We start from the raw sequence: 18622 nt of genomic DNA, 5'->3' as shown, positions 1-18622 counted from the left end.
TGAATACTTCTTTTTTTTTAATTCGATATATTTTTTTATTTACATTTCAAATTATTTCCCCTTTTCTAGCCCCCCACTCCTTACTGCTAGATTCTCATGGCTTGCCAGCCTGCCTTGTTGGGTGGCACAAGCCATGGTGAGCTGAGTCCCCCCACAACAATCATTATTCAAGAAAATGCAAGACTCTGAGCATGTAGGCAATCTGACAAAGGCATTGTCTCAGCTGAGGTTCCTCTTAGCAGAAAACTGTCTAGTTTAGTTAGCAACAACAATCCAACAAGGATAGCATGTAAAAATAAAATGGAACCCTACTTTGATGAGGACTGGGTGTAAACACTGGTTACCAACACCAATATTATGACTACTGTATTTAGAAACTCAGTTACCTGTGTCAATGTATTGTTTAACTCAAGAAATCAAGCAGTCTTTCAGTGCAGTGGAATTCTAATTAGTCCAACTCTGTTCCATGAGCAGCATCTTAGATTGCTGTCTTTAAGGTTTTTTTTTGTATCAAAGTGAGGCTATACTGAGATTCATGAATGCCAAGGAAGCTTACTTCCTGCCCTTGCTGCTGTCCTCATGGAAACATAAGAGACAGCTAAAAATTACCAGACCATCATTTTTATTTTGTCTTTCTTTTTTCCTTCTTTCCTCCATATTCTCTCTCTCTCTCTCTCTCTCTCTCTCTCTCTCTCTCTCTCTCTCTCTCTCTAAATCTCACTGTGGAGCTGCAACTGGTTTAGAACTCACTATGTAGACCAGACTAGTGTATTCACAATGCTCTTTCGGCCTCTCAAGTGGCAGGATTAAAGATACACTCTAGCATGCCCAGACAGACTACTTTTTAAATGCATAAAAGAAAGGTTGATCAAATGAATTGATGCTAAAGAAAATAAAGATACTTAAAACTTAAGAAAAGGATAAAAATAGTAATTTAGAAATTTTCAATATATTATCTTATACATAAAACATAATGAAACCATTGTTAAAACAGACAAATGTTTATCAAAACATTCATGAAAATTACATATTCATCTTTAGAAATATACACATTCAGGGGTAGGTATGAACTTCTTTAATAGGACACCAGTACCACAGAAACTAGTCCCAAGTATCAACACATGGGACTATAAGAAAGATAAAAGTTTTATTACAGCAAAGGGGAAAAAAAAAACAGCAGAGCAGGCAGAGAGTCTACAGCATGGAAGAAAATCTTTTCCAGCTATACTTCAAACAAAGAGATAATATCCAGAATTCACAAAGAACTTCACAAATTAAATACCATGGAAACTGCCAACCATTGAATGGGTAAATGAACTGAACAGACAGTTCTTAAAGAGAGAGGAGGGTGAATCAAATGACCAGTAACTATTTTTTATTGGATATTTTCTTTATTTACATTTCAAATGTTATCCCCTTTCCTGTTTCTTTCCCCACAAACCCTCTATCCCATCCCCTTCCCCAGCTTCTAAGAAGGTATTTCTCCACAAACCCACCCACTCCCACCTCCCCACCCTCGAATTCCCCTATACTGGGGCATCCATCCAGCCTTCACATGACCAATGGCCTCTTCTCCCATTGATGACCCACAAGGCCATCCTCTGCTACATGTATGCCTGGAGCCATGGGTCCCTCCATGTGTACTCCTAGGTTGGTGGCTTAGTCTCTGGGAGCAGTGGGGGGTCTGGCTGGTTGATACTGTTCTTTTGAAGAGAAGCAGGTCAGCTTCACTTCATGAGAACTGTGAGAATTGGCAAGGATTGCCACACATTTGCACATGTTGAGGGAGCACAACATTTACAGACACTAGTGAGAGCAGTCTCCATGTAGCGCTGATGACAGATGCTCTCTCAAAAATCAATCCTAAACTCTCCTCCCTGTACCCACCTCTGAGAATGTGCATATATGTGCACATTCGGTCATATATGTAGCATGAGATACTGCAACCCTGGCCACTCAGCAGTACTGACCATTTACCAAACTGCCTGTGGGAAATTAGTCTACCTGTCATCAGACTGTTCATCCCTACCTCTAAAAAGTTTTCCCCAAAACCTGGTTCAATAGTCAGCTTCCTGGCTTCCCTATTTAGAACGAATGTTCAATTCACTACCTTCCCTGAATATTCTCAATGGACTTCCCCTCAGATCAGCTGCCACACTGTGCTTATATGTGTCTTTAACCAATTCCTTGTTTTCCTGGGAGAGCTCCGGATCTTTCAAGGGAGCCCCTTCTAGGTCTCCTGTACATTTTCTAAAACTGATGTGAATCAAAGAACCAGCACCATTCCATGTCTCCTTCACAGGTCCAGGCTCTGCAAGGACTCTTCTTTATAAATGCAGACATTCTCCTTAAGCTCTGGGAACCTCACTAGGCTGCAGGGGTTTTTTTTGTTGTTTTTTTTTGGGGGGGGGGGTTGGTTTTTGTTTTTGTTTTTTACAGTAGATGAGCCTCTCTGTCAGGACCTAACTAAAGCAATGGAGATACTGACATGGTTGAGCAAATGTATAACACTAATGACAGCGAATGCTTCCGAATATCAGGTACTTTCCGGTTCTTCTCTCCAACCAAATTGATAAAGGACCTAACTATGCTGCCCAATTATAGATCATTAAGCATAATTTTTGTGACAGGTCAATTATTTTTGGCATATAACAGAAGAAGAGCTCTTGAAAATTGAATGGAATGATGTAGCCATAAGAAAACTCCTTTATTTCACCCCTGCCTGTGCGAACAGGATTTTTTAGTGCTTGTATCTGAAGAAAATGAAAGTTATGAATTAAATTTAGGCTGAACACTGCCTTGTTTCAGCAAGAAGGACTCCAGACATTTCCAGGCAACCAGTGGGGGAGAAAAAAACCTCATTTGATTTATTATAAGACTCATTAGCAGTATTTTATCATTTTGTTTAGTAAATATCAACATTTTTAGTGTGTTTGTATAACAGAGGGTGTGGCCCAGTGATAGAATGCTTACCTAAAATATACAAAATCCTAAGGTTGATGCCTAACATCACAGGGAAAAGGGAAATATTTATGCTGTTTTCCTTGATCACTAATCGTTGTGGCAATAACTCAGCACACAAAAGAACTTACGGTGACAAGAAATAGAAAATTTTTCTTTCAACATATATTATACAAAAGTGTTTAAAATATTTCTAGAACAAAAAGTATATTCAGTTAAGACCATATTTTATTAGACTATAGACTGGAAATTAATTGAAGAAGGAAGAGACATAGTCTGTCTAAAGCCCCACCTCTTAGAGGAGGAAATATTTATTTTTCTGTGGAGGGTGCTGATCATGAAAATTCAGTGAGTGGCATTTTGAGTCTTCAGATTGTAATGTTTAAATTAATGAAGCATTTGTATGAAATAATAAGAAAGCATTTATGTTTGTAGTACAGTAAAACGCTTACAACCTCTTGTAATCACTTGAATTCATGATGGTAATTTTTTGGCTGTTGCTTTAAAAAAGGAAAGAAGAGTGTGGTGGTTTAAGTTACTCTGGAAATACAGAAAAGCATACTAAAATGTATCATGCGACTTTGCATCACTAGATTAGAAGCCTTTGCCTTATTTTCCTCTTGTTCCCAGTACTTTTAACATAGAGAACTAGCACAGTAGGTTGAGATGGAGGACGAACATTACCTGCTGACCCTGTATAGTATGTGGAAGTGACAAGGCTCAATGTGGGACATAAAAATGTTTTGTCTTTAACATCTAGGTCATATAAATTTAGTAAAATTAACTCTTGAGGACTCTTCTTTCTTGATAACTAGCAAAAAATGAATATTATATAAGAATCTTTCCTTTTTTGATCAAAATAACAATAGAAGGTGAATTCATTGTATGTATAGAATCTCTATGGTAGATGGGATTTTGTCTTGAGGAACATATGGAAATTTGAAGTTTTAGAAGTGCAAATGGGCATACTACATGTGACCTATACTCATTCTAGCTTGCCAATACCATATGATGTTGAGTATCAGTGGTTCTCGTCCTCATCCTTAAGTCAATGTACTGTGCAACATCAGAAGAGAGACTTGGACCCCAACAGGGACACCACAGTGATCTGAATTCAAAATGCCATTTTAAATGCTTGCTTTACACTGTACTAGGTTTGAAAATTTTAAGCTGAATCATCATAGATCATAGGTTGTCTACTTGAAGAGACTGATGTTTAGGGCTTGATATATTTCCCCTGTTGATGTTGAGAAAGCCATAAACATGACAAATGAACTACAGGACTGAGCATAATTGTCTACTTGAGCTACTAGTTAGTAACCCTTAGCATTAAATCTTTACACTTGAACTAGAAATATTTCCAGTGTCCCTATGTGGATTCTGTTGCATGGAATTACATAGTTTAAGCAGACAGAGGAAGGATTGGGTTCAGTGGGTGCTCATCTGGGAAAGAGCTTAATTATGAATTTATATTAATAGCTTCCTCTAAAGGCAAAATGTGTTTTCACATTTCCAAATACTTCATTGTTGAGTTCAAAAAACATTGTTCAACATCATCATAGAAAAGTAAATTTGACACATTAATTAACTTAAAAATAATGACTGACTTTCTTTGAAAAGGCTCTCTCACACACAAATGCACACACACACACACACACACACACACACAGATACAGGTAGAAAGGATAGAAAGACCATGCTCTCCACTCTTAAGATACAGAACTAGTTATCAGGGAAACAATAAATGAGTGTTTGCTATGTCATAATTTGAGATTTCAAAGAACATTGTGAATCTATCAAAGATTCTAGAGATTATCAAGACCAACTTATACTTATTTTGCTGACTGGCAAGAGGAGTGTCCAGAGTTCAGAGTAGAATTTGGGCTGGAGTGTGACCTTCAGACTCTGAATGCAGTGCTCTTTGGAATCCTGGTGTAAGGGCTGGAAACTACATCTTCCTACAGGGTAGGAAGAAGGGTAGAACACAGAGACTGCCTCACAGCCAGTGCAACTCCACCTCCTCTCTTTAGAACTGATAGGGAAGAAACGCCTTTAACCATTATCTCCTTAAGAAACTGAAAAAAAAAAATGATAAGGTTCTTGGGGTTAATACTTGAAGCTAGCCAGAAGCAAAGGTGATTGTGGCTCCTCGTATCTGAGTACTGGCTCAAATGATAAGAAATTACCTGGCAAATGATGCCAATTGAGATTGGCCTTAGAGAGACATTTGTGCTCCTCTGAAAATCTGTACTCCTTTGCTTCTCAAGAGGGGATCCAGAAAAACATTCATATAGCCCCGAGGACTCTCTACAAAGCCCCTGCAGATATGGCCCTTCCTTGACTGTAACTGTGCCTACCCTGTAGTCTGAGCAAGATTAGATACCACTGCCCTACCCAGGCCCGGCACCCATACCCCCCAGCATCTTTCAGCATTTGTACAGTTACAGTTTTAATTACCGTGTGATTTCTCTTGGGAGACTCAGATAAAGCCTCAAAAAGGTTTTTCTCGCATGCATCTGTTTGGCTCTGTCAACCCACCCCCAGGCATAGATGGTATGACATGGCTGTGTCCTGGCTTCAGCCTATAAGAACATCACCCAGGGGAAATGGAAGGTCCCTCTGACAAGAGAATAACTTTTATTTTTATTAATTAATTAATTTATGTTTTATACTTCATATCTTGTCCCCCCACCCTCCATCCACTGTCTGACTGTTCCACATCCTGTACCTCCTCCCCACCCCATGTCTCCACATGGACGTCCCCACTGCCACCCCCGACATCTAAATTCACTGGGGCCTCCAGTCTCTTGACGGTTAGGTGCATCATCACAAGAGAAGAACTTTGGCCTTAGCACTCAATATATGTTCTGAAGGGGCTTAACATGCAGGTCCTGAATAGAGATCTATTTGGAATTTCCCTAGCTGACTAGAAAAATGGTGGAGGTAAGGTAGATTCTCCCCTCCAGAAGTCATACCTCTGAGTCTCCATAGAATCCAGGAACTAGAGCAACCTCTTTGTCCTAAGCAGTCTCATTTCCTGTAGGGCCAGCTAAGACATGACTGTCAGAGCACAGTAGTAACTTCTGCAGAGATGAAAGAGCGAATATATACAGCACTGAATATTTTGTGGGTCACCTCCTATATTCAAAGTCCTTCTCACTCCATTCTCCCTCACTTGGCTTTAGAAAGTTCATGAGAGTTGTCATTCATCATGGATGGCCATTAATTTGTGCCTGGCCCCTCATGAACTGAGTTGGGTTTGAAAACCATGTTCCCAGGTCCCAGACATGGAGTCTGCTCCATCCTAGCAGTCACCTGGAAATAGAGATCCTCCCGTAACATCTATACAGCGCTGTGAGGAGCCAAGAAACAAGTCTGTTAGAATTTGAATCCAAATCGTTAGGCTTTATTCTTCATTGTTGCAGGATGTTTTTATTCAGCATAGAAAATTAATTATTGAATTTATTTGGCCTGTGATTTAGCTACTGTTCTGTTGCTGCGAGAGACACCATGACCAAGGCAGCATATTAAAAGAAAGCATTTAATTGGAAGGTTGCTCATACTTTCCAAGGGTTAGTTCATTGTGTGATGGCAGGGAGCTCTGAGGCAGCACTGAGGCAGACATGACACTAAAGCAATAGTTGAGAGCTTGTATCTGACCCATAGGCTGCAGGAAAAGGGATCCTGAGCCTAGTGTAGGCCCTTGAAACCTTAAATGCCCACCCTCAGTGACACATCTCCTCCAATGAGGCCACGCCTTGTGAACCTTTCTAACAGTCTACCAAAGGGGCCAAAATACTGAAATAAATGAGCCTAAGGAGGCCATTCTCATTCAAATCACAACAACCTGTTTAGTTAGTGACGGTGGCCAAAGGCAAGGCAAGACATGCTCTACAACCTAGCCCCATCCACACCCTTGAAAATAATCCCAGCTCCACTCACTCAGTGGGTCACAAGCAAAGAGGGAACACTTGGAGGCTGAGAGGAAGAGGTTCACCACCCGGAGTGGGGAGGGTCTGAGAGATGGACGGTACAAATGATCAAAACACATGTCTGAAACTGTCAAATAATAAAAGCAGTTTACACATCGCTATAGGAGTGGGAACTGGAGAATTAATTCACTAAGTAGTCAGGAAAATGTTCCCTGCACTAGTATAAGGACATAGGTATGATTCATAGAGCCAAAAGGGGCGACAAGAAAGCCAAAGGGAAGGGAGATGTGAATGGCAGCTATCGGCCCCTCCCTGTGGAGTCCGGCTATGCAGCTTCAAGGGATCAGAGTTCTGAGTGAGGATTGAAGTCTGGAGTGAGTGGCCTAGCTGATTCAAAGGCTGTATGGAGAGAAGAACAATTTCAAAGCTTCTCACTGTACAGAGAGCGTAGAGAACAATTTCAAAGTTTTTCTCCAAATAGTGGACAGGAATTGTATGTAGGCAGTGTTAGTTCATGTGCATTGATTTCTTTTCTCAGGCCTGTGTAACATTACTGAGGGGGCACATAAAGGAGGATGGGTTTATTTAGGCTCACAGTCCTAGGGTACAGCCATTGTGGTGGGGAAGGCGTGGCAGCAGTAACACGAGGTATTCAGTCACCTTGCTTCAGAACTCAGGACACAGAAGTGAATATTGCTGCTCAGCTTGCTGTTTTGTCATTGACTCCAGCACCCTGGCCCACTGAATGATGTCACCTACACTTCAGGTGGCTCTCCCTGCCTCCGTTATTTCAGTTAACCTGATCTAGAAATCCCTTCATAGACGTGCCCTGATCCTGATCCCTCATAGACCCTGTCAGGCTGACATTAGCCATCACACACAGGTGGTACTTCTTCTACAGTCTTTCTTGTCAAGTGTTACAGCTGGGCGTGGTGGTGCAAACCTGTAATTCCAGCACTGAAGGGGCTGAGGCAGGAGAGTCCTGAGCCCCAGGATAGCCTAAGAAAGACTCTGAACAACTGTTCTTGTTCAGCAGGACTCGGAAATGCAGTGCATTGCCTTCCGCATTTGTGCCTTTCCCCACCCCCTCTCTAAACTTCTACATTGGCTATGAGCTCTTTTTTTTTTGTGAAGTTTGTATTCTTTCTAACTGTTCGCTTTTAATATTTCTTTATTGTTTAAGACCTCACATAAAGCAACACATGAAGGGATTTCTCTTTGCTTTGTTAATTATAGACTATTAGTTGCTGTTAAGATACACTGTTTAGAGATATGGGGTGTGGTCCATATGAATGCATAGTAATATCATTGGAGTGTCCATTTGCACATATGTGAGACCTACAATCCTATAACAAGCCCAGTGCTGTTTACAGGAATGAGAGCAAGTTTGGAAGACAGTTCATGGTGCTAGCCTCAAATCTTAAGATCAGAAAACTCCATGTCTACTGACTCAACTGCAGCTCTAAAGGACAAATAGTCTAAAGTGGTGGACTCATGTCCTGCAAACTCCAGCTCTACACGTACAGCTTTCTCATACTCTGGAAGAGAGTAAAGTCACCTCTCACGATTGATATTTAACATGTCTCCCATTAGCAGGATGACTGTAGTGTTCCCTATCAGGTCTTAGTAGAGATGACCTCTAAAGTCAGCAGAAAGTCACACAGAGCTCGGCCCACCATCTCCCTGTGTGCTTTCACATAATGCTTAAGGACATCAACTGCTGGTTCCTGGATTCTGATACTTTTTACCTTCCCTTCCAGACTTGTCTCTTACTTACACAAAAACTTGCACTGTCTCAACTATTAAAATTAAAACAGGTCCAGATGTTGAGGAAGAATGTCATTAGCATGTAGACCACATTTCCAACATTATTCTATAAGGTTGCTGGTCAGAACGTCCCATACCAGAATGGTCTGCTTCTGTTCATTCTTCATGTTTTTGTGTGCTTGTTTGTTTAAGAAAGTCATTTTTGTTATTCCTATTATTCTTGAAATTAATTATAATTCATTTCTCCCTCCCCTCCCTCCAGACCCTTTTAGATACCCCTCCTTGCGCTTGTCAAAGTTCATGGACCCATTTTTCATTACTTGTTGTTGTATACATACATGTATGTATATATATATATATGAAGTCATTTTAAGTCAGGAGTCAGACTACAAAGAATTGTCTCCATTTCACAAGTTTGAATATTTAATCACCACAGTTGCCTAGAGGATGCATGTTTAAATGGCTAATTAAGGCTTTGAAGATGTCGATCCTTGCTGGAGCCCTTTCCTAGCACAAGCAATGATCTAGTTAAATCCTCAGTACCACGAAGATAGATAAAAGACTAACCAATCAAGTGCCCAGGTTTTCATGGGACAGTTTGAAGTCAATCATGCATACACATACGGCTCTTTCAGAGTTAAAATGTTTTAGAGAATGCTATTGGTTTGGCAGAGGGCTTTCCTTATGTGTATATCCCTGAATCACACATTTCAGAGTCAAAAGGATGTTGCCCATGGTAGGCAGCGTGACGCTCTGAGTGGCTTTTGTTAACCTGTCTTTGTATGCCCTCTCCAGTGAGTCTGCCTCTGGGGCCTGGCAGCCACTGCAGCATGGGTGGAATCTCACAGGTACCAGCGGAAGCTGAGGAGACAGCATCTGTGGGCAGCTGTTTTGCATCAGAGGACACAACCGAGGACTCAGGGGTCATGAGCTCTCCCTCAGATGTCGTCTCCCTGGACTCACAACAAGACAGCATGAGATCTAAGGATAAATGGTCCACAGACCAGGAGGACTGCAGTGACCAGGACCTGGCTGGAACTCCAGAACTGGGTCCCCCAAAGAGCCCATCATGGGTGAAAAATGGTTCAGGCAGCTCGGTTGTAAGGTGAGTCATGGAATGACTAGCTGGAGGTGGTGTCACAGACACTCGGGGACACACGCCTCCTAGTTCTCAGTGACGGAAGCCATTGTGAGGGTGAGCACCAAATAGTGATAATTGGTACCTCAGTGCCAGATGCCTTCCATAGATTTTTTTTCCCACCCTCATTTGTAGCTTGTTATCCCCAGTCCTGACTTCATGCTATGGGTAGACATGAAGATACTTTTTAACAATACATTAGAATGCTTAGTACAATGTAGCAGCTTAAAAAAAAATGGTTAGTGTACCTGGACAAGGAGCCAAAGACACTGTACTTATGGTATACATTGACTCAGTAATGTTAAAGGTCACCCTTTACACCACATATATTGTTCGTTCATGTATTTTTCCTTTTTGTATTCATAGTAAACCAGGTTTTCAGGGATGGAAACAATGAGCAAAAGTACATGCACATTTCTGTTTAATTGAGAGTTTAATAGAGGAAAAGTTACATCATCAGAAAAATTCATCAGCTACACAGAATATCAGCAAATAGATTGTCTGTGTGTCTGTGGCATCCTGTCATACAACTTGCACAAGTGGGTGTGAGAGTAGACATTCTAAGCTTTGCTGATCCCATGGGTTTCAAATAGTATCTCGTGTCTTCAATTTACAATCCTTGGATAGTACAGTTAACAATTTTTCATAACAATTTGATCATACTTTTTATGTTTTTTGTATGCTTTCTCCTTTAAAAGATATGTGCTTTGCCATTTTTAGATTAGTAACTTCTCCATTGGCTATCTGACCATGGGGAGTCTCTAAATCTGCAGCTTGAATCTAACTTTGTTAAGTTGCACAATAATCTCCCTATCTCATATGGTTGTGTGTCTTTGCTTACATATGCATGTAATCTCTGCATATTTAAGAGATCCTTCCTATTACCTTAGAGTGAAATTGGCTGACATGCTGTGTGTGGCTTTCTGACACCACGGTGCTCCTCTACCTGTTGTTCATTTTCAGGCATGATGTGAAAAGAGTTTGTTTTTATTTTTTACCAAGATCCAGTTCCTCTCTGGCTAGAGGACATTTCAGTAGCTGCATTCTCTCTTTGGGCCACTTTGCACAGCACTGATCCCTATCACTTTCTCCTATCTGACCCTGTTCACCTCGTCAGCTGAGTAAGAAAGGAAGTATCCCTGATCTCTAAGCATGACGGAGACACCAACTAATCCCCTCAAGAGATGACCTTATGCCCCTCCTTTCATGAAATGAAAAATATTTTGCAGAATGTACCTGTCTCATTGTCTTTTCAAATATGCAGTGCAGAGCATTGCCAGGTGGAATGTAACTGATGTCTGCAGTGTAAACGGAGTTGAAGCTCAAGTCCTGTGTCTGGCAGGGGCGAGGCCAAGGGCATCACAGGGGGAAAGACAGTGTGGGTAGAGGTCGTAAAGGCTTTACCTGAAGACCCTTGAAACAACCCTTTTATTTTTTTTCTATTTATTTTTTTTATTTTCTATATTCTTTGTTTAAATTCCAAATGATTTCCCTTTTCCCAGTTCCCCCCTCCCCCATATATCCCATAAGCCTTTTTCTCTCCACCCATTCTCCAATCACCTCCCTCCTTTTTCTCTGCCCTGGTACTCCCCTACAATGCTAGATCAAGTCTTTCCAGGATCAGGACCCTCTCATTACTTCTTCATGGGAGTCACAACCCTTTCCAAAACATCAAGTTATCACCTGACAAGTAGGTAACAGACTTGCTGTGGACAGTGTTTGAAGTATGCTATGCATCTAGAGTTGTATGTCACATCTCGCAAACTTAAAATGCTGTTAACTAACCCAAACCTTCATGGCCAGACTAAATAGATATGTAGTTCACTGTGGCCAGTCCTCAGGTATGCTCTTAACTAAGGATGTAGTGGTGCCTTCACTATTCTGTGACTCCCAGAGATATAGTTTTACCCTGGATGCCCATCTGTAAACTCCCAGTTGTAGATACTATTCAGATATTTCTTGTACTATAGTACTTCTAAAAGTTTGTGTATACACATATTTATAAAGCAGTGATATGTTCCCCTTTAGCTTCAGTGAGCTGTTAGAAGATCTTGAATGCTTTGTAGAGAATGACATCAGTTTAAACATGCCCCTGTAAGAGGCCTCCATGTGGTATTTAGGATGAGTGCTCCCTTAAGCACTGTTTGAGAACTCTATACAGTTCCACCTTATTGCCAGGTTCACACTTAATACAGATACAGATCAGATGCCTGAGTCATATGGCTAGAGAGAAACTGAGTCTCATAATCAAAGTAATAACTTCGGGTCCAGAGTGGTTAAAGAGCACTTGTTGATCTTGCAGAGGAGACAGTTTCAGTTCTCAGTATTCACATGGTTGCCAGCAACTGTCTGTACTGTAGTCTAAGGAATCTAACACCCTCTTGTCACCTTTGCTGGCAACAGGTGTGTGTGTGTGTGTGTGTGTGTGTGTGTGTGTGTGTGTGTGTGTGTGTGTGTTGTCTCCTTCCTGTCTTTACGTGTTGAAGTCATCTTTATTTGGGGGGCAAATAAGATTGCCTGGGTTTGCATGTGTAAAACTTGGACACAAATATTGTATTCTCCCAAGCACCTGTCCAAAATGACCATGCTGATCACCCTCTGCTACCAGCCATCCTTTTCTATGGTATGGACAGGTGATAACGTTATGGCTTCAGTTTGGCATGGCCGTAGCTAGAGTTGGCTCTTGCCACTATGGCTGCCTCTTCATTGCTGCTTGTATAGATGAGTACCACTCGGTATCCCAGGAGCCTATGTTTTAAGTTTAAGAACCTCAGTAGCAAAACTCTGTCTTCTAAAAAAAATAAATAAATAAAGCGAGAATGGCTGGCCATAATTCCAGTCTATTATATCTGGTACAGTTTGGAAAGAGGGTGTTTTTCCTTCAACCCATTTGAGTACAGCCATTTGCAAATTTTTCACTGCCCTGAGTTCAAACTTTTACCCCGTAATTGGGACATCAACTTTCCATTGTCTTCCTCTAATTGGTAACTGAGATCATTATTGTTGCTGCTGCTGTCATTTACAATTCATAGAGGAAAAAGAGAAATAGGATTTGTTGGATAAGCCCTATGACCATTTCCAGCTCTGCCCGCCTCCTCTTCAAACCATAACATCTTTGTTTGAATAGAAATAATAGACAAGGGAAAAGCGGAGTGGATGTTGCTTCTCCCACTCTGGGAGGACTAAGAACAGAACTAGCAACATTTCTAAATAGTGCGCCCCCAGTCTGGCGGTCATCAGGCAGTTTGTCTGTCTGTATATCGGCATCACAGAACTCCAAGCTCTAAGGTTCCTTTGGGGAGCATCAGTTATGAAAGTTGCTGTAAGATGTGGATAAGAGAGACAACTGTGTAGATTTGATTTTTCTCAAAAATGGAGCCAAATGTAGTCACATGCCGAGCCTCCCAAAGTAGAAAACACATTATAGCTTCTGCATCCTAAAAGACAGTAGAGAGAGCCGGAGGATGTGCAGGACCACTGGGAAACACCGTCTACTCTACTTGGCATTGGTGGGTGCCCAAGGACTCATGATTACCCACCAAAGACCTCACAAAATGGATCCTGTCCACAGTCTGTCATGCTTGGAGGAGGGGCCTCAAGGCCTCATCTGTCTCACGTTGTCAGGAGCTGTTGACAAAACCATGGTTACTGAGGGAAGGGGAAGTCCCTTTTCTCAGTGCTATAGCTGCTAGTAAGCTGCCCATGCTCTAAGGAGCAGTCTCCCATCCATAGTCGCACTAATCAGGCTAATTAGACTCAGTGGGGTCCCGGGTAACAATAAAAATTAAACACATGAAACTGGAAGGCCCTGTTGGGAAGATTAAAGGTTCAGCAGGACTATTAAGAGAGAGTATAGGAGAAGGGGATGGGTGAAATGGTCAAGATGTCACATACATGTATGAATCTTTCAGCAGACTTCTCAAAAGTGTCTATGTGTGAAGAGAAGTGCAGTTTCTTCGGGTGAACAAGGACCCCTCTCCTACTCCCACCCATTACCTCACTCCCTACAAGGCAACCATTCAAAGACCTTCCTGGCCTCAATTTGTTGATAAATGAGAGCAGAGACATTCATAATTGCAGTCTGAGGAAAATTCTTCCCCTGCTTGCAGGCATGTGCTCCCAAAGTAACCTTGCATGCAGACTGAGACTCAACAGGGATGTGGGTCCTGAATTTCTATATCATCTAGCATCTGGATCCCTAAACTAGAACTCCAGAAACTGTGGCCCCAAACGTTTTCAGAAGTCATTTATATCATGCAGACCATAATACCTAGAGTCCTAGAAACTGTGACCACAGGAGCATTTATAAAGAACAACATGGGAACCCTGACCATTCATACCCATCAGCATTCAGAAGCTACAGGCACAGTCAGTATTGTACAATCCTTCAGAGTAGGATTAGAACACACAAGAATATAGCAGTCACTGGGGTACCAATCATTTCGAAGAGTACTTGCTTTGTACGCAGGAGACCTGACTTGATCCTTAATACTAGAGGAAAATGTGGAATTGTGCACTGTACTGTCGCCACTAGTCATATTAGCTAATAAGCACTTGCCACACGGCTGTTCATGTTGAAATAGTTTGTACGTGCTCAGTAAAGAAATTTATTAATCACATGTATAAATAAAGCTAAAATTAGAGCAATTAAAGGACCATCACGCCTCTCCTTTCAAATCAGACTGCAAGAAGACCTAAAATCACATATATGGTCCCCAATGTATTTTGCAAACTAGTGTTAGATAGAGTGTGAGGCCTTATCAGTGGGGGAACACTTACATCTGCAGTGAGGGGGCCAAGCATATGCAGCAGCCATGCAGTTTCCCAGGCTTTCGACCTCCAGGCTGCCCTAATCATTTTGTAGTCACAGGGTTACTTTGGTCCTGATCAGCAAATTAAACTGCTCTCTGAAAACATCATGATTTTCCTCTCAGACATTTTTCACAGTTGGATACAGTTCTTTAAAGAAACTCAGCCAAATCAAAACCAAGCATACCTTAATGTGCTGTGAGTCAGAAGTATGTCATTTGCCTTTTCTTTCTAATACAAGTAGAAAGGAAAACTCAGCAAGCTCCTATGGGTCCCAGCACCAAACAGACTGCATGATTCCCTGTTCTCGTCTGCCTGGAGCTACATAAACAGCACTAAGGCCAAGCTGGGTCAGAGCTGCCACATCTAGATGAGAGGCACACCCTCCCTCTCCATCCTGACTCCCGATGGGCAGTACATAGGAGGCAGATGAGCCTCCCAGACAGGGGATTGGAAGTCCCTAGTGCTCTCTGCTTGTCCCTCATACCTTATGCCGCAGTAGCCTGAGTGTTATCACATTCTCTGCACTCTTTGCCTCCAGTTCTGTGTGAGAAAATAGATCTGGCTGTTGTTTATTCAACATGTGCAGGCTGATAGCAAAACGCCCACTGAATGATTGTTTGCCTTCTATTTTCTTGGTCTTTAGCCACACCAAACTGCCAATAAGAACTCTCCCTTAAGATTTGGTCATAATTGAGAGTGGAGGAGGAAGCCGGGGGGTGAAACATCCGTGCATGTTTGCTTTATGTCAGCAGATGGGCTGCTTTCTGCCCACTAGGCACTATTCAGGGATATATGCCTTGTGCTGTCCTGTAAGCCCATAGGGAGCTACACTTTAAGCCCTGTGATTAACTCCAGGTAAGTGTTAACGAGGAATGCCAGTATCATGCATCATTGTAACCCTTTGCAACACAGGAGATGGACATACAGGAGAAACAAACACCACTAGATCCCTACTCCCAGAAATGTTAGGAAAACAAAATTGGAAAATTGGCATTGGCTTTGACCTTGGCTTGATAACCCTCATAGAGATGCTCAGGCCCTGAAAACAGCAATCCTTGGGCTACATCTGAAATAGATCAAGCTGAAGAAGCAGCAAGAGGATCACACCGCTACCTTGTTTAAAGATTTCAGGGACTTGGCAGCTTTGTAAGGAACCTAAGCCAAGGGCCTGGCAGTAGTTAGACCTTTCTGCACTCTACAAGGCATCCAGGTTGGGCTACTTCTGGCACATGTCTATTCCTCTTCCTGAATAAGTATGACCCTAAGGACAAACATCGCTCCTGAGAGCCAGGGAACAAAACTAGGGCCATGGGAGAATAGGAGTATGCTGGCAGGACCTGGCACGGGGGAGGGAAACCTTTAAGTCCAGAGGAGGCAGTAAGAGGAAATAGACTGGTCAGGAAAAAGGGACATAGGTAAAGGGGTACCTTTAGTAGTATAGAGCTCTCATACTTAAACAAGACAGTTCTGGATTCAGGAAGGAAACAGAAATCCCACATACCTAGAGCAGAGCTGCTGATGGCTAGAGTAGTCGAGACTGATCCTGGGTTACGTAGGAGTACGGTGAAGGGCCAAGTCTGCTGTGAACTAACTGCAGCTTTCTCCCTGATGGCCTGTGAGATCCTGGGCCCAGCAGTCTCCTATAGAAAACAAGGTTTTGCATACCATGTATATGAAGAAAAAAATAAACTCTTTTACAACAAAATTAACTAGAGTCTGAAAATAGCATTTAAAATTTTGCACATTAAGATAGCTTTATCAGACTCTGTGCAGGGAGCTGGGTGGGAACAGCATGTGGGATGTAAATAAACAATAAAAATGTTTAAAATATGTTTATCAGACATGAGAAATAGTTCATCCAGTAAAGTGGCTTAGCATGTGAGCATGAAGAACTGAGTCCAATCTTCAGAGCCTACATTGTTTTTAAAACAGCCCAGTGTTTTTAATTCTAGCACACTGGAGGCAGAGACAGAAGGATCCCTGTAGCTCACTGACCAGATAGTCTAGCCTATATAGAAAACTCTAGAGAGCATCCCTGTCTGAAAAATGTCCACGTTCATGTACAAAAAGCACCCAAATCCATAAGCATGCTTTTAAAAATGCTTTGTCATGCAAGGTACATTGTAGTAAAAGTCTCTGTGATTCCTCCTTTGCAGGAAGGTACACTGACTCATTCCTGGCTCACCCTTCTCCACCGGCTTATGTGGGCTTAAAGCATCACAATTATCCTATGTATAGGTCTGTGTCTTGTTTTTTGGTCTTTTTTTTTTTTTCATGTTCTGTGCTAGAAGAAGCATTAGTCGGTGTTTCTCCGTAGGCTTTCTGATTGTCATGGTTACCGATTGGACTGTGTTTCTCCACAGGCTCTCTGACATCAGAGTTGCTGATTTGTATTGCCCTTTACAATGTAGCTCTCCCAACTGCTGAATATTTTAGATCTCTGCACAGAACACAATGAACGCTGTTATATTTATATTTCCTCCTTCCACTGAATTGCTTCCCTACAAAGATAAAGTGTTTGTTGATATCTGATTCCATATTGCTTTCCATTTAAACCAACAGCAGGTGTGTGTGTTTGTTGTATCCACGGCAGCTTCATTAGTTTAAAGTGATTTCTTTTCTAGTTTAACATTTATTTTTAAAAAATGGTAAAATTTGGGCTTAATTCTTACACGCAATCTTCTCTTCATTGTCTCCTGAATGATAGAACCAGACAGTCTTTGAACAAAGACAAATGCTTTGATATGAAAGTATATATGTGCATATGCATATATATAAGCATCCTAAACTACAAATATAAATCTAAATGTGATGTGTTTTACATATCAAATGCAATGTTTTCCTAGCAATCTTCATATTTTCCTGTCATACAATGCAGCAAATATTCAAGTTACTTTTTCCATCTCATTTCCTGAAAGAGAAACAGCTTTATTAAACTGCATTGAAACAGTTAAAGGCCAAAAGCAAAGCAGTGGGAAGGACAATTGTGCACCTCTTGTGGTCCTTGTTAATTGGTCTGCGTGCACACACATCTCTAACCAGCCCCTTTTGTTCAGCCTGTCAGAGGACGTTAGCCGAGACCAATCTTGAAGCTACTTCCTGGCTTCCAAATGGACATAGTCGCTAAGAAAGAAAGACTCATTTATTAGAATAAAAATTTTGCTGCGTAAGTGAGGATTGTACAAGGCACATTTTATGCATCATTATCTGGGCCTGATTAGCAATGATGGAAATTGGTCCTCAATTTTAACAATCAGCGGAAAGGAACCTTCAGCTCTCACTGAAGACGGACAATTGCCACAGACATGTCTGCGTTTTCTGCACAATGGGGAAGCGGAGGCAAAGGCCCTCGCAGAGGCAGCTCTCAAATTGTTTTGGCAGCATTTGTCTCACATATGCCATTGTCCCTGTGACGCAAATAAATCATGACCTTGCCGTCCTGAGCAGCAGGATGACATATCTTAGGATGCCCTGTGCCACAGGGTGCCACATTGTCCCCCGTGACCCTAGACATGGCTAGGCCACCTGGTCAATGCAGCCAGCCCTCACTCAAGCTTTGGAACAAGTGCCACCTGCCTTTGAATGCTATGTGACCTTGCACATGTCAGTGGGTCTCTTTTTACAGTTTCCTGTCTAAACAATGACAGTGACAACACCATTTACCTTACAGACCATTTGTGAGGATTGCAATACTGTGATTTATACACATAAACAAGTCCAGCAGGCAAAAGCTGTCTTCCCTAGCACAAAGGCATGCTGTGCTCCTGGAGCTTCCTTTGAAAGGCCTCCAAGAAAGAAGCCATAGTGAAGGCCAAGAATGGGGGCTTTTATTACTTCTACAGGGGCTATGTTTTCTGTTGCTCTTGTCAGGGTTTTTATTTTTACAATAAAGGGAGTTCACTTGTATGTATGGCACAATGAGGTTTCCCAAGCTCCCTTCCCTTCCATCCTCTGCCCAGTTCAGGAATTAAGATGCAGTAATATGATGAAAAAGAAACATGTCAGACAAAGT

At 41.8% G+C, this 18622-nt stretch overlaps 1 protein-coding gene across 4 annotated transcripts in view; it reads left to right on the top strand.

Moving 5' to 3' along the window:
• The window catches only part of Cobl (cordon-bleu WH2 repeat protein), a 230842-nt gene that overhangs the window by 191542 nt on the left and 20678 nt on the right, over nucleotides 1-18622 (top strand). For all 4 annotated transcript variants that reach the window (XM_052198908.1, XM_052198906.1, XM_052198907.1 and 1 more), the window contains one exon: nucleotides 9456-9765. In XM_052198908.1, the coding sequence (XP_052054868.1) occupies nucleotides 9456-9765 (310 nt within the window). The remainder of the gene's footprint in view (nucleotides 1-9455; nucleotides 9766-18622) is intronic.

The sequence above is a fragment of the Apodemus sylvaticus genome, chromosome 11 (genome assembly GCF_947179515.1).
Source record: "Apodemus sylvaticus chromosome 11, mApoSyl1.1, whole genome shotgun sequence".
Taxonomy (NCBI): domain Eukaryota; kingdom Metazoa; phylum Chordata; class Mammalia; order Rodentia; family Muridae; genus Apodemus; species Apodemus sylvaticus.
This window is presented reverse-complemented; position numbering and strand designations above follow the sequence as displayed.